This window comes from Priapulus caudatus, unplaced genomic scaffold (assembly GCF_000485595.1).
Source record: "Priapulus caudatus unplaced genomic scaffold, Priapulus_caudatus-5.0.1 Scaffold1326, whole genome shotgun sequence".
In the NCBI taxonomy this organism is placed as follows: Eukaryota; Metazoa; Priapulida; class Priapulimorpha; order Priapulimorphida; family Priapulidae; genus Priapulus; species Priapulus caudatus.
This window is the reverse complement of record NW_014578387.1, coordinates 96,475-112,567: the sequence shown is the minus strand read 5'-3', so window position 1 is coordinate 112,567 and position 16,093 is coordinate 96,475. Positions and strand designations below refer to the sequence as shown.

The 16,093-nt window shown below is 51.9% G+C and overlaps 1 protein-coding gene across 1 annotated transcript in view; it reads left to right on the top strand.

The window, feature by feature from the left end:
• LOC106816243 (band 4.1-like protein 4) overlaps positions 1-16,093 on the top strand; it is a 29,486-nt gene that overhangs the window by 7,648 nt on the left and 5,745 nt on the right. Inside the window, exons 14-24 of the mRNA XM_014820827.1 lie at positions 319-394; positions 540-629; positions 1,599-1,727; positions 2,882-2,956; positions 3,503-3,583; positions 5,166-5,261; positions 6,815-6,853; positions 11,161-11,196; positions 12,618-12,665; positions 13,276-13,344; positions 15,393-15,449. Coding sequence (XP_014676313.1) covers positions 319-394; positions 540-629; positions 1,599-1,727; positions 2,882-2,956; positions 3,503-3,583; positions 5,166-5,261; positions 6,815-6,853; positions 11,161-11,196; positions 12,618-12,665; positions 13,276-13,344; positions 15,393-15,449 — 796 coding nt within the window. The remainder of the gene's footprint in view (positions 1-318; positions 395-539; positions 630-1,598; positions 1,728-2,881; positions 2,957-3,502; positions 3,584-5,165; positions 5,262-6,814; positions 6,854-11,160; positions 11,197-12,617; positions 12,666-13,275; positions 13,345-15,392; positions 15,450-16,093) is intronic.

The window sequence follows — 16,093 nt, the reverse complement described above, 5'->3', positions numbered from 1 at the left end:
TATATATATATATATATATATATATATATATATAATCCCACAGAATCAATTTTCAGGCCCACCTTCTCAATGTATTACTCTGAAGCAAAGTGCGAGGGGTATGGCCATCTCGTTTGCTGAATAGTACATATGTAATATATTAACTGTTATTGTGTGTTCGATCTGAAACTCCCATTCTATTACACACGTTGCTAATGAATACACTGCATGCAATTTTTATGCCGATTTATATGCAATAATATAGAATAAATCATGCTGTGATGATGATTAACCCACTGTTAATATTTCATGCACATTCATTGACTGATTTCTTTGCAGATAACAAAGAAAATACAGGAAGGAAAAACCAGAGTGGGCAGTTTGCAAATGTGATAGCTCCTGAACCAGTGCCGGTGTAAGCGCAAACACACAATATATGCCAGTCATATGTGCCATATATATAGAATGATTACGTTTTTGAACGAGCTTTACGTGGGATAATCCTAATACGTGGGGTACTAGTTTACTATCATGCTAAGTTCGGTCTTGTTTGGTTGCAGGCATGCGCCACAGTCCACCATTCCTTCTCCTTACTCGATCGTCACTGATCCGAAGGACTCGGTTAAACCGTGGGAGGAGAAATCTGATAGGTGAGTACACACACGTGTGACAACGAAGATATTGCGTTGTGCAAGCATCTACGGACACTATCAGGAGGAATGTATCCAGCCCTCGTCGCCCGCGTGGTGTTCATGGCTGGTGAAATACGTGTGATTTTGTTATCGCACCGCAAAGTTTTCATGCACAGGGCATTCATGCATGAGGGTTCGTGAATGGGAGTTAGTTTGTACGTTAGAGCATTGCACGAAGCAATCTATGATATTATTCTAATTCTGTATCTTACTTCTGTTCTCATTTACATTTCAACACATGCTTTCCCTTAGTAATACAATTACACAGACATGCACATGCACATGTATGGGCACGCACACACACACGCATGAATGTACATACACACGCACATAGGCGAGCATGTACAGTACGTACATGCATGCACGCACACACATACACAGATACGCACGCATGCACACACATGCATACACAGGTACGCACGCATGCACGCACACGCATACACAGGTACGCACGCATGCACGGACACGCATTTACGTACACTCACACAAGAACGTGTGCATGCACGTACAATATGTACACGCACGCATGCGCACGTATTCACGTACACTCACACAAGAATGCGTGCACGCACGTACAATATGTACACGCACACACGCACACACATTCATGTACACTCACACAAGAATGCGTGCACGCACGTACAATATGTACACGCACGCATGCACACGTATTCACGTACACTCACACAAGAAGCGTGCACGCACGTACAATATGTACACGCACGCACGCACGCACGCATGCACACGTATTCACGTACACTCACACAAGAAGCGTGCACACATGTACAATATGTACACGCATACATGGACGCACACACACGCACGCGCGTACACTCATGCACGCACACTAGGTGCACGCACGCACGCACGTACGCGCACGCACACGCATACGGTACGTACATTAACGATGCGGACGCTTGTGTCTAGGTCTCGCGGCCTCTACTCACATCAGGGTGACGACGTCTCCGATAGAGGATCTAAGCGAGGACGCTCACCGATGTTCAGCCAATCACGACGGCCGCCATCCGCCAGCGAGACGGAGCCGACCGATCGCAGGTACGAGCGCACTTAAAGCCGCACTATGCGCATCCAAACGCTAACAATAAGACCTAATACTTAAAGCCGCACTATGCGCATCCAAACGCTAATTTCTCCAGTACTAGACTAGCAAATACTTCATGTCATGCATAATCACACTACCTTATGACAAAATAGACTCTAGTTCCTCCCATTTCACTGCGCGTTTGCTTAAAACCCACAAGAAAGAGGTACGTGAGTAAACTGGCATTCTGGCGCCAACGCCGACTTGTTTGCCAAACAATTTAGCCTCGAAGCGGTTAGGTGACGTCAGATGTTTTTATCTTTGCTACACCCGTACCGCTGTACCGCAGCACCGCTGTGCGGTTGCTTGGCAGGGCAACGCGAAAGCCATTGGAGGTATTTTCAAATTCCTTTTATAAAACAGACATAGAGTCTATATATATAATAGAGTTTATTTTGTCATAAGGTAGTGTGATTATGCATGGCACGAAGTATTTGCTAGTCTAGTACTGGAAAATTTAGCGTTTGGATGCGCATAGCGCGGCTTTAAAATGTAAGCTTAAAATGTTATGCCTAAACCCAAAGGCTAAAAATTTAAAAATAAATGCCCACACCATATCTACAGACCACTAGTAAATTTATTCTATAGATTCCCACGTTGTTGAGTTAATGTGTCTAGTTACAATTTTGCTAAACCTATAGCTGGTTGCCTTTCCAATCTGCCGTTACATAATATAGTCAGCAGCTGCAACCAGATTAAAAATAAAATAAATTCACGAGTAAACTAACAGCAACATACATATTGGGAAAAAATGTGGTAAAGTGAGAAACAGCGGGTACAGCATACGAATACAGTATGAAATTCAGGAGATATGTTTTTGGTTAATAATATTGTGATCGTCAACATGGAAATTGTCGCCAAGAATCGCCAAGACACAAAAGCGTGCGGGCACGAGTAACATGTTTCGGTCTAGGCGCAACATTTTAATTTCGTACATGTGATGGCTGGGATTCACTCAGCTAATGTGTTCGTCTTTCCACAATATTTTATATCTAATGTGAATTCGAATGACTAATGTAGCGTATAGTTACAACCTGCTAAAGTTTACCTAAAACTGTAACATAATAGTCACACCTGTTAAAAATTTCGCATTTTATTTCTCCCGTAGAGGGCATCGCAGTCGTAAGGGAGTAGGATCCGGTAGCGACAGCGATATCTCTATATCGAATCGACGACGTAGAAGGCGAGTAATGGGTTAGCAAACACGTTGCGCCTTTAGTGGCGAGGTCTCCTATTACTTTCCCTGAAGCACGTGTCCGTGTACTGAGGAAGCATTTAAGCATGTGCTCGGAAAAGCGTAGACCATTATTACTTTGATCATCGGAATGCTTTGATCCATTGTAGTGTGTCATATGAGATAATATCAGAGGTTTTAATGTTTTTGAGATAAGATCATTGTTCGTATGGGTAGAGTGCTGCATGTTTGTGAATTAAACACGAGTGTGTAGTTTCATTATTAAGCTTTAAGTAATTTTTTCTCATTATTAATGCAAGTTCATATTCTAATCACGATGAAAATATAGGTATCGATTGAATGACATAAAAGAGAAAAAATCTTTTTATGCAGCAACATCGCTATAACAGGTTTTGTGTTTGAAGTTATTTGCCGGTGTGCACGGTCGAAATACTGGGTGTGTAAACTAAAGTGGAACGAGAAGGGACAGCCAATTTGTTCGCTCGGCAAAACGTCAACGACGGGCGCTAATTAACGTTTTTTCTCACCTGTCAGGTCGAAGGATCGGAACGGTCTGAGCAGCGGCAGCGAGTCAGAAGCGTCCGTACAGCGCCGGCGGCGACGCAGAAACAGGCAGTAGGTGGCGCCACACGTCCTCCCACTCACGTAGCTGCGTTAGGCCGGCGTGCAAAACTGCAGGTTTAATGAAAGTTAAACAATAGCGTTTTGTCGTCGGCATTTTAAACGCGCAAGGTTGACATTTCGAATGCGAACCGATGACATTTGTGATGGAAGAGCTAGCCTGTGTTCTCTAAGCGCGTGCTGTATATATGGTAGCGTAAAATGGCAACTGTAATAATGCTTACTCGTATTGTCTCCCCCAGTTAGAGAAGAATGTTCACGTGTAACCTGTTCGGTGCTCGTTTCAACGTGGTCTATTCACCTTTATACCTGTAACCCATTAACCTTGATCGCATGCCTTTGCCTTGTCTCGCCTGCGCACCCACCTATATTTTCTGCGACACGGCGGTTATCCTTCTACACCTCTCGGTGCGGCTATTGTAAACAATGGTGTGGGCAGGAAAAATGGCAAACCGCTACGTGCCAAAGTAAACGAGACGTTGGGTAAATAGAGAGAGAGGAAAAACAGTGTGTGCCGTGACCTACCTTCAGTCTGGTGTTACCGCCGACGCTAGCGCGCGAAAGTAATTAATGATCGGACAGCGGCCGTCATTGATCGGGCGGTCATGCGTGGCATTCTAGTATCTCGTCTGCGTGCAGTTTTCCAGGGCAGCCTCTGGATGTTTTAAAGTTTGAGTGAGCCAAGACTTGAGCCACCGAAGTTATTTTTTAGCCACCAGTGAAAAACTGTAGCCACTGTTCACTTTATCGTATGTGCTAAGCAAGGCATAAACAGGTGATGGGTGTGGGAAAGGAGGTGTACGAAACCATTTTACGACACGACACTGAAATTTGATGATTTCATTGTTTAAACGTAATTTTGTGAGCAGTTAAACCGTTTGCCATTTGTATTCGCCACTTAATGTAGTGAAATCCCCACTGTTATATATTTATTGCATTTTATGAAGGTGGCGAACGCCAGCAGTAGCCCTGGTTTTCCGCGATGCGTTCATCAACAGAAGTTGTTAATGTTTGTAAGCTGTCTCGGCAGCACCTGTAGAGAATCGTAATTATTGCGGTTGCTATGGCAGTAAGAGCGCTAGGCAATTGCAGATTAATTTGAGTAGGTCGGCGATTTTACGGCTCAATTAACGAGTCGTTATTGACGATCATGTTCCAATTAAATGCCGACTGTCAATCAGTTAGTTTTCGGTATCGCATCACATCCAATTAATGATGTTATTATTGCCTATAAATGGCATCTAATCAATGGCAACGTCGTATCCTCCAAATAATTAAGTTAGTGAGTCCTTAAGGGGGGATGGGAAGAAATACTATAGGCACCAGGTTAGGTACCATGCCCTCTGACCAGTAACTTACAGTACTAACAGTGTCTTTACTATAAAGTCGCTCGTAAATTCTTTATATGCCCTAATAAACAACGGGATAATAATAATGATAATAATAATAATAATAATATTAATAACGGGATCGCGTTCTCGAAAAACCTGGGTAACATTGTATATTTCTATGATATATATATATATTGTATAACTGCGCATGTGTTTACAAGCCTTCCCCTGTCTTCCTGTTGTAGGTCTGGTGAGGACATCCTCGTGGATTCGGGTGCACAGTGGGAGGCAATCCAGCTGCAGCAACAGCAGCATGCGCAGAGAGAGGAGGCTATACACGGGTAGGTGGCCAGCCAGTCTCCCCCCTCTAACACGCAGCAGTCTAACTAACTAACTAACTAAGTCTAACTAAGTCTAACTAAGTCTAACTAAGTATAAGTCTAACTAAGTCTAACTGAGTCACTAGCTGCGTTCACACGTATACACGGCCTAGCTGGTACCATACTTAGTTGGTGCTAAGTTCGGTTAAAATGCGTTCACACGAGATACACGAGATTCGAGGCTTAGCTAGCTAGGTATAATATAGACTGGTACCCGGTCGACAGTTCCACGCGCTACCCTAACGTCGTGCAGCGAACGGGTAGCAGTCTAGGTTAGCGCGCTACAGTTTTGCAATTCGAATGCGTTAACACGACAAACAATACGCGGCCAGCGTGGTGCCGAATATACGCGGCTTAGTTGGCGCGGAATATGATTCCGCGCTAAGCAAGACGTGGCTAAGCAAGCCACGTATATTTTAGCGTGTGAACGCTTAAATACGGAACTAAAATCCTCGTGTGAACGCAGCTTATAAAATATATATATATTTAAGCAGCATATCCTAACACAGTACTACAGTGTAACTACAGCCTACACACACAGTGTAACAGTGTAACAGTGTAACAGTGTAACAGTGTAACAGTGTAAGTGTAACAGTGTGCAGAGTTATGGGCAGAGTGGTCCTACTCACGTAAAACATCCCACTCTGCTATTGACGCGAAGTTGTCAGTGTCTAAGACTCTTGTTCGCAGTTATTTGCTGCGCGGCAAGGTGATGTATGTAGTAATGTCGTGTGTTGCATTTCCATCAAGCGAAGTGAGTGATGTATTTTATTTTCGTAATCACGATTGATAGAACATGGCCGCTCCCTCAACCCTTTATAATCGCTCTGTGTTTAGCTCTTCGTTGGGGGGGGCGGGGGTCTCATCTGCGATGTGTGTCACGCACGCGCAGTCATAACAGTTAACAGGCTGTTGTTGAGCATAGTCGATGATTTATCATCTGTCATTGATCAATCTGATTACTTTATAATTGGACTGAAGTAATAACTACTATCCATCATCTGAAGGATGTCACTGTTTCCGTCTGAAATCTAATAGCAATACTGTTAACACAGTAACAATGCTCATTCGACCTGATACCATGGGTGTAATCATAGATGCTATATATGTACTATCAAGAGCTAATAATACCTTGGGTATATAAATACCTTGATATATATATATACCATGGGTATACTCACAGGTACTATATATATATATATATATATATATATATATATACTACNTATATATATATAGTACCTGTATATATATGCAGCGAATAGTAAATACCGTCTTTTCGCTCCCCGACATCTCTCTCTCTCTCTCGCTCTCTCTGTCTTGCGACGTGTTTTTCCCGCTGAGTGGCAGTGTTGTCCCGGCGTTGCTATTGGCCGAGCCGCCATTGTTCGCTTGGCCGCGACGGTAATCATCAGCGAGCGGACTGGGAGGGGGGGGGGACGTCGCGAGTGAGGGATGACGTTTGTTCTAGCGACGCGTTCCATGCTCACATGTGATTTCTTGTGTCGTTGCAGACCCCAGGCGGCCGTCGTGCGGACGCTATCTAAGGCCGGGTAAGTACGCACTAGCAGCAGTCGTCAGACCTGAACGTATAATGAATGGGTTGTCGCCGTCCTTGAGGCATTCCCCGATTGTGGGCATGTAGGCACGCGAAATCTTGGACGGGCAGGGGTGTGGCGGGCGGGGATGGGCGGGAGGGGATGGGCGGGCGGCAGTGTAGGGTGTGGTGTGTAGGCACGCGGAGTCTTGAACAGGCAGGGGTGTGGCGGCGGGGATGGGCGGGAGGGGATGGGCGGGCGGCAGTGTGGGGTGTGGAGTGTAGGCACGCGGAGTCTTGNGGGCGGGCGGCAGTGTGGGGTGTGGCGTGTAGGTACGCGGAGTCCTGGACAGGCAGGGGTGTGGCGGAGGGGATGGGCGGGAGGGGATGGGCGGGAGGGGATAGGCGGGGCATGGTGTGTAGGCACGCGGAGTCTTGGACAGGCTGGGGTGTGACGGAGGGGGTATGGGTAGGTGGGCAGGGTTGCAGTGACCTGGGCGTTTACGACACAGCATAGTGTGGCGAGGATGTTGCAGGCTTGCAGAGTCTTCGACGGGCAGGGTTGCGGCGTTATGGGCGGGCATGGATGCGGCGGGGGAAGGAGGCTGGCATGGGCATAGACGCGGCGAGGGAAGGTGGGGAGGGATGCTACGTGGGCAGGCGCATGGACGCGGCGGGGGAAGGATGCCTAGGTGCGGCAGGGCATGGACGCGGCGGGGGAAGGATGCTAGCGTGGGCAGGCATGGACGCGGCGGGGGGGGAGAGGGAGCGCGATGCTAGCGTGGGCAGCGCCCATGGACGCGGGGGGGGGAGGATGCTTGGCGTGCGCAGCGCATGGACGCCGGCGGTGCGAACGGGATGCTGGCGTGGGTAGGCATGGCACGCGGCGGGGGACAGGCCCATGCGTAGCGTGGCCAGGCCATGACGCGGCGGCGTGGGGAAGGTGCTGGCGAGCCGGTGGGCAGGATGGACGCGGGGGGGGGAAGGATGCTAGCGTATGGGCGGCATGGAGCTGCGGTGGGGGGGGATGCTATGCCTGTGGCGTATGCATGGACGCGGCGCGGGGCGAAGGATGCCTAGCGTTGGGCAGGCGCATGCGACGCGGTGGGGGGAAGCATGCTAGCGTGGGCAGGCATGGACGCGGCGGACACTGGCGAAGGATGCTAGCCAGGCATGTGACTCTGCGGCGTGCAGATCAGCGGCAGATACGCGGCGGGGGAAGGATGCCTAGGGGGGAGCTGGGCATCTGAGTACGGGCGGGAGAGATGCAGGTGGGCAGGCGAGACGGCGGATGAGGCGATCAGCGCTGGCAGGCATGGACGCGTGGGAGGGAGGCGGAGCGGATGCTAGCGTGGGCAGGCATGGACGCGGCGGAAGGATGCTAGCGCTGAGGCATGGGACGCGGGGCCCGGGGGGATGCTAGCGTGGTAGCGCATGGACGCGGTGGGGCGAATGGCATGCTAGCGGCGGCAGGCATTGCGACGCGGCGGCGGAAGGATCCCTAGCTGTTTGGGCCAGCATGGACGCGGCGCGGAGGGGAGGGAGTGATGCATAGCGTAGGGCAGGCATGGACGCGGCGCGTCGGGAAGGATCTAGCGTGGCGGTCAGGCATGCGACGCGGGGCGGGACGGGGAGTCGAGGGATGCTTAGCGTGCGGGGCCAGGGGGGGATGAGCGGGGGGGAGCGGATGCTAGCGTGGGGTAGGCATCGCGACGCGGTGGGGGAAGGTGCTTAGGTGGGCAGGCATGACGACGCGGGCGGTGCGTCGGGGGCGAGCTAGCGTGGGCAGGCATCGACACGCGGCCGGGAAAGGGTGCCTAGCCTGTGGGCAGCCATGGACGCGGGGGATGGGGGGGGGATGCTTAGCGTGCCGCGCAGCATGGCACGCGCGCGAGGAGGTGCCTAGCGTGGGGCAGGCATGGACGCGGCTGGGGGGAAGGATGCTAGCCGTGGGCAGCATGGACGCGGGGGTGGGGGGATGCTTAGCGTGGCACGGCATGACGCGGCGGGGCGGGGATGCTAGCGTGGGCAGGCATGGAGCGGCGGGGGGACAGGGCATGCTTAAGCGTGCGGCAGGCTATGGACGCGGCGGGGGAGGATGCTAGCGTGGGCAGGCATGGACGCGGTGGGGGAAGGATGCTAAGCGTGCGGCAGGCATGGCACGCGGCGAAGGGGGGCATGCTAGCGGGGCAGGCCAGGCATGGACGCCGGTTGGGGGAAGGATGCTGGCGTGGGCAGGCATGGACGCGGCGGGGGAAGGGATGCTAGCGTGGGCAGGCATGGCGACGCGGCGGGGGCGAGGGAGGATGCTACGTGGCGCAGGAGTCGGACGCGGTGGGCGGAAGAAAAAAAAAAAAAAAAAAAAGATAAACAAAGAAAAAAATAAAAAAATATAAAAAAAAAAAAAAAAAAAAACAACAAAAAAAAAAACAAACTGGATGCTAGCGGGGGCAGGCTATGGACGCGCGGGGGGAGCGGAGGATGCTAGCGTGGCGCATGGACGCCGGTGGGGGGGGGCATGCTAGCGTGGGCGCAGGCAGGGACGCGGGGGGTGCGGGAGGATGGCTAGCGTGCGGCGGCTGGACGCGGTGGGGGGGAAGGATGCTAGCTGTGGCAGGCATGGACGCGGTGGTTTGGGGGGTGGGATGCTAATGCGTTGGCAGCATGACGCGGTGGGCGGAATGGTGCTAGCGTCGCGGCAGGCATGGACGCGGTGGGGGCGAGGGCGATGCCCTAGCGCTGGGCAAGGCATGGACGCGAGTGGGGCGGAAGGATGCTTAGCGTGCGGCAGCATGGAACGCGGCGCGCGCGGAGGGAGGATGTAGCGCGTGCGCGCAGCGCATGGACGCGGGGGGGGGGGATGCTAGCTGTGGGCATGTCATCGGACGGGTGGGCCGCGGAGGGATTGCCTGGCGTGGGCAGGCGATGGACGCAGTAACCACCCCCACGCGGGGTGAGGCGCAGGATGCTAGCGTGGGCAGGCATGGACGCGGTGGGCCGGAAGGATGCTAGCGTGGGGCTAGGCATGGACTGCGGCCGGGCGGGGGAGCGCGTATGCTACGTGGGCAGGCGTATGGACGCGGTGGGGGGGCCGGATGCTAGCGTGGGCAAGGCCCATGCGACGCGTGGGGGGGGATGCTAAGCGTGTGGCCAGGCATGGACGCTGGTGGGGGCGCGGATCTAGCGTGGAGTAGCATGACGCGTGGGCGGGGCGGATTGCTAGCGTGGGCAGGCATTGGACGCGGTGGGGGAGGATCCTAGCGTGGCCAGCATGGACGCGGCGCGGGGCGAGGAGGGATGCTAGCGGTGGGCAGGCATGAGACGCGGTGGGGGGCGCGGGGGATGCTAGCGTGCAGGCCAGCGCATTGGACGCGGTGCGCGGTGGGATGCTGGCGTGGGGCAGGCATTGGACGCGGCGGGGTGGAAGCGATGCTAGCGTGGGCAGGCATGCGACGCGCGGGGGCGGGGGAGGGTGCTAGCGTGGTAGGCATTGGACGCGGCGCGCGTAAGGATGCTACGTGGCATGGCGACCGGCGGGGTCAAGGTGTGCTAGCGTGGGCATGCATGACGTGGTGGCGGCGGAAGGATGCTGGCGTGGCAGGCTATGGACGCGGGCGGAGCGGAAAGGGATGCGTAGCTGTGGGGCAGGCCATGGACGCGGCGGCGAAGGATGCCTAGCGATGGGCAGGCATGGGACGCGGTTCGGGCGGAAGGATGCTGAGCCATGGGCAGGCATGGACCGCGGCGAGGGAAGGATGCATAGCGTGGCGCAGGCATGGACCGGTGGTGCCGGAAGGAGGCTGGCGTTGCGGCAGGCTATGGACGCGGCGCAGGGAAGGATGCTAGCGTGGGCACCATGGACGGCGGCGGGGGAGATGCTAGCGTGTGGCAGGCATGGACGCGGTGGCCCACGTTCCCTCGACAATCGCTGCTGCTGCCGCTGACTAATAGCCGCTGACGGGCTTCACCGTCCGTGACGCACGCTCGCGCGCGCCGCAGCGCGACAACGTGGGACGCTGCTTCTAAGAAACGTAATGCGTTTTTGAAAGCCGCACCTCGATATATCCTCGCTCTCGCGCGCCGCGTTATATTATCCCGCGTAATAAAAGCACGCGCCCGTAGGAAATGCTGCAATAGCAGATTATTAGTCGAGTTTATTGATTTCCTTATTAAGCATGATGAATCACTCAGCGTCCCCGCGCGCGCGCACCGCGGTTCTTACGCTAAACAGTTCCGCAAAAATTGAATGCGGTCTTTTTACGTTTTTTGGTGCGTGTTTTTTTTGCCCGATAAATTAATGCACTGATTTTCTCCCCGTTTCAGTCCCTCCCAGGAGCATGAAAGGCGGGCACGGAAACAGTACGTAGTCGAGTTGAAAGCGTTCGCTACGCGGCGGCGGACGCATAGTAATAAAGCATGGTTTCATATCTCGCGTGCGCTGCACCCTCTCCGCAACTTACCGATCATTGTTGCTCTCTTGTTGACGCACCCGCGCCGGCGCGATGCCATTGGTGTACTCGTGAATCAATGTGTTTGATCTTATTCGCTTATAATACGCTGTGCCGTGACGGTATTGATACACGAGAAGGGACCGCACGCACACAGCGGCGTTACAGAGCAAATGTTTGTGCACTTCCCTGTGATTATTATTGTCATAATGGCCTGCACTGTGCCTCGTTTTCACATGCGGCCGTACTGTAGCGTAATGAAGATGTTCTTAAGAGTGGTTGTCTCACTGCTTTTGTCCTAGATGTATCATGTGTCGGACATGATAGACATTGCAATAATAAATCCATCAGGGCAGTTAAGGTGGCCATGTAGTGAGCAGCGGGTAGGCTAAGTGCATGCCTGCACCAGTTGTAAGTTGGTAAAAACCTGTGTGCTAGTAAATAATAAACAATTTCATTTAATCTGTGCAAGGGAGATGCGCTCAAGCAAATAAGTTTAATTATTAATGTAATTATTTGCATACGTAATTATTATTAATTTAATTAATTACAAGCTGACGATCTGGTGACGGTAATATTATCGAGGATTGGGTCTGAGGCAGTGAGTTATCGGTGCAAGATTGATATTAGTTCTGGTAATGATGTCTGGTCCTTCCACATTTCCCCCTCGTTATAACTATATGCTTGCGTGCGTGCGTGCGTGCCTGCGTGCGTGCGTGCATGGCGTGCGTGCGTGCGTGCATGGCGTGCGTGCGTGCGTGCGTGCGTGCATGGCGTGCGTGCGTGCGTGCGTGCGTGAATTGCGTGCGTGCGTGCGTGCGTGCGTGCGTGCGTGCGATGCATCGTGCATGGTAGCTGCCCGCTGCGTGCGCTGCCGTGCCGTCGCGTCGCGTGGGTGCGTGCGCTGCGTGCACGTGTTATGGCTGTGCTGTGCGTGCCGCGTCGTTGCGTGTATGGCGTGCGTGGCATGCATGCGGGCTGCATGGCCGTGCGTTGCATGGCGCTGCGTGCGTGTCGTCGCGTGCGTGCGTCGCGGCGTCGTCGTTGCGTGTATGGTGCGTGCATGGGCGTGCATGCGTGGCGTCGCGTGGGCGTGCGTGCCTGTGCGTGGGGGCGTGCGTCGTGGCGGTGCGTGCAGTGGCTCGGGCGTCGGCTGCGTCGCCGCGTGCTGCATCGGCGTGCGTGCCCGTGCGTGCGTGGTGGCGTTATGGCTGTGCGTTGGCGGCGTTGCGTGCATCGTGATATACTGGTTATACCCATGTGCTGCATAATGTATTCATTCCGCGTCTCGTCGGCACGTTCTTACGTCTGTCACGTATTCTGTTTTTGCAGTCGATCAAAGTCTCCGGTAATCCCGCAGGAAATACGGAAGCAAATACAGTGAGTAACGTAGAAACGCGTCTCTCCTCCACCGCTTCTATATATAAACAGCATAATATAATAAAACAAGTGACGCGCAAACACCATCACACCAGCCATGTTGAGCATGTTCATCCCTCAGTCTACTGCTATGTGGTCGTGAAATCTCAGCAGCCGTAATGATTGATTCACATAGCGATGGGAGTTGATGTATGCCAAATTCTGACACGGACTGGCGTCATTGAAGAGGACAATATATCGGATAGTTTACATCTTCGTAATGCTAAAAAAATAAAAAAATATTGTTACATTATATTTTATTATTATATATTATATAATATATATATATAGGCTTGTGGAAGGATCCCTTAATAAACGTGTGGTTCGGTTGTTACCAGATATTGTTGACATACAGTTTGTTGCAAGCGTTCGTGTGTTTATGCGTTCCTGTGTGCGTGTGTACATGCGTGCGTGCGTGCGTGCTTGCATGTATTTGTGCGCGCGCGCGTGCGTGCGTGCGTACGTGTGTGCATGTGTTCGTGCATGCGTGAGTATGTATATCTGTACAGTACTATGATGTGTGTGGTGTAAGCGTACGAGGAGGTAATGGGTTAAACATGTGTGTTAACAGGAGAGAGCTACTGGAACCAGCCGGGTACACGACCGAGCAGCTCAGAGATATTCCCTACACGAAAGTTGTGTAAGTGTGTGTTGCTTTCAATATGCAGTCCTGCCTGCACGCTGATTCACAATCTGAGAAAGATGTTATAGAGACCATTGCTGTTCTCTTGGCCATACGAGTATAGGTGTGTGTGTGTGTGTGTGTGTGTGCGTGCGTGCGTGCGTGCGCGCGTGCGTGTGTGTGTTTGTGTGTGTGTGTGTGTGTGTGTGTGCGCGTGTGCGTGCGTGTACGTGTATGTGCGTATGTGCGTGTACGTGTGGATGCAGGTTTGGTGTGTTAGTCTACGTACGTCAGAGTGAGCGTGTGTGCGCGTGCACGTGTTAGAGGTAGTATATGCGTGCCTGCACACGTGCACGTATGGCTCGTAGTGTTTGCGACCGCAAGTGCACTGTTACATGATTGAGTGAATACAAGATTTTTATATATTTTTATAATTCTACGGATGTACTGAAAGCCTATATCATAAAATATTGTCATAGATGTTAAAGCAACTGGTCCTACCCGGCATAGCGTGATGCGAGGTAGGTGGTCTTAGTTATGCATGCCATCTACTGTCAGTAATGCTAAGTTGTAGGTCATGAATAATTGATATCGAAATTCATAAATAATTGACGGCTTTTGTTTAACACGGCAATATATTTGTGAAATGATAGCCTTGCGGGCGAATATTAAAAAGCCCCCGTATCCAAGAAAACCTATCTCTCTCTCACTCTCTCTCTATCTCTCTCGTCTCTCTCTCTCTCTCTCTCTCTCTCTCTCTCACCCTCCCTCCCTCCCTCCCTCTCTCTCTCTCCCTCTCTCTCTCGCTGACGCTAACCACCGCGCCTCCTGATTCCTTCTATTTCCCGCTTTCGACATGTATTTTTTCCCGCGTCGCTCTCTTCATTGCGGCTCGTGTTCTTTCGTACGTGTTCGGTCGATTGATGATTCCGCGGTTTACGGTATTTTGGTCGGATCGTCTGTTCCGCTGGGATTGCCGCGCGGTGACGCTTTCTCTGTTGATGTATCTATTTCCACGAATGCGTTCGTACTGAAGCCACCGCGTGTCGTCGGCGATGCGTGTGATGCTAGCCGGACGGATGGCTGGCGGCCGCACGGACGGATGGTCGACGCGTTGTTCGATCGTTCGCGATTCGCGCCGCGCGGCGGGTTTATAATTCAATTATTTACGTTTTGCTAGTTTTGCACTCGTCTGTTTGTAAGTGCTGAGCTCGGGTAGGTGGGTGGGATGGATGGATAGGTGGGTGGGTAGGTGGGTGGGTGGGTGAGTGGGTGTGTGGATAGGTGGGGGTTGTTACACGCTGGAAAAACAGTTAAAAAAACAGGAGTAGTTGTTGATTATTTTTAGTTCATTATTTCAAATAATTTATGGTAAAGTGAAGTTTTGTAAGGGTGAATTATAATGAAATTAGATCCAAACTGAATATGTAGCGGGTAGGTGGGTGGGTGGGGGTGTGCGTGGGTGGGTGGGGGGGGGGGTTGTCTACGCATTAGCAAAACAGGAGTGGTGGTGGATTGTATTTAGTTCGTTGTTTAGATTCGTTCCTGATAGATGGTAAAGGTAGTTTTTGTGGTGGTTGAATAATAATGAAATGAGATCTGGGCTGAATATCAAGAAATTGTAATCTACAAAGCTCTAAAGTAGAAACAATAACAGCAATAATAACAACAACGACAACAACAACAACAACAGCATCAACAACAGCAACAACAACAACAACAGCAACAATAACAACAACAACAGCAACAACAACAACAACAACAACAACACACTGGCAACATCTTAGCCTGACGTCGAAAAAACCTCGCAATAAAAAAACGTTCGTTAGCATCACGACGACAGGATCGGTTGTAATTACCTGCTGCATCTTAATTACCTGCTGCATCCTAATTACCTGCTGTATGCTAATTACCTGATGCATCCTAATTACCTGCTACATCCTAATTACCTGCTGCATCCTAATTACCTGCTGCATGCTAATTACCTGCTGCATCCTAATTACTTGCTGCATCCTAATTACCTGCTGCATGCTAATTAACGTGAGGCTGCTTTGTCATCATTACAGGACGGGCGACAAGGGGCCGCGGATTCGCTACCACGGCAAGGACGGCAGGCGGCAGAGGTGAGCAAGCTGAGAGAGAGAGAGAGAGAGCGGTGGTGTGTGTGGGGAGGAGGTAGAGGTGAGAGAGAGAGAGAGAGCGGTGGTGTGTGTGGGGAGGAGGTAGAGGTGAGAGAGAGAGAGAGAGAGCGGTGGTGTTGTTGCTGGGCGAGGAGGTTAGAGTGAGAGCAGAAGAAGACGTGGTGTTGCTGTGTGAGGAGGTAGAGGTGAGAGAGAGAGAGAGCGGTGGTGTGTGTGGGGAGGAGGTAGAGGTGAGAGAGAGAGAGCGGTGGTGTGTGTGGGGAGGAGGTAGAGAAACCTACATGTGTTAAAGCATCCGACACGGACGGACAAGCCTTTATTTACTGACTCTATTGAGTAGCCGATCAATATGATCTCGCTAGCCCTCCCCCTCCCCCCGCCCCCTAACCCCTCTCCCTCCCCCTCCCCTCCCCAGCCACCTAACCCCTTCCCCTCCCCTCCTCCTCGCCCTCTCTTCTCGCCCTCCCCCTTCCGCCGCCCCACCGATCTTCATTGCAAACGTCTGAGCCAACAAGCTCGGTAGTAAACAGTTGCACTACTGTGTTAACCTAGTTTATTCGTTCTCTCTGAGGGCCGCGTGTTTTCACGGGCGAGCAATTACACACCGGCATGGTAACCGCGCGGGC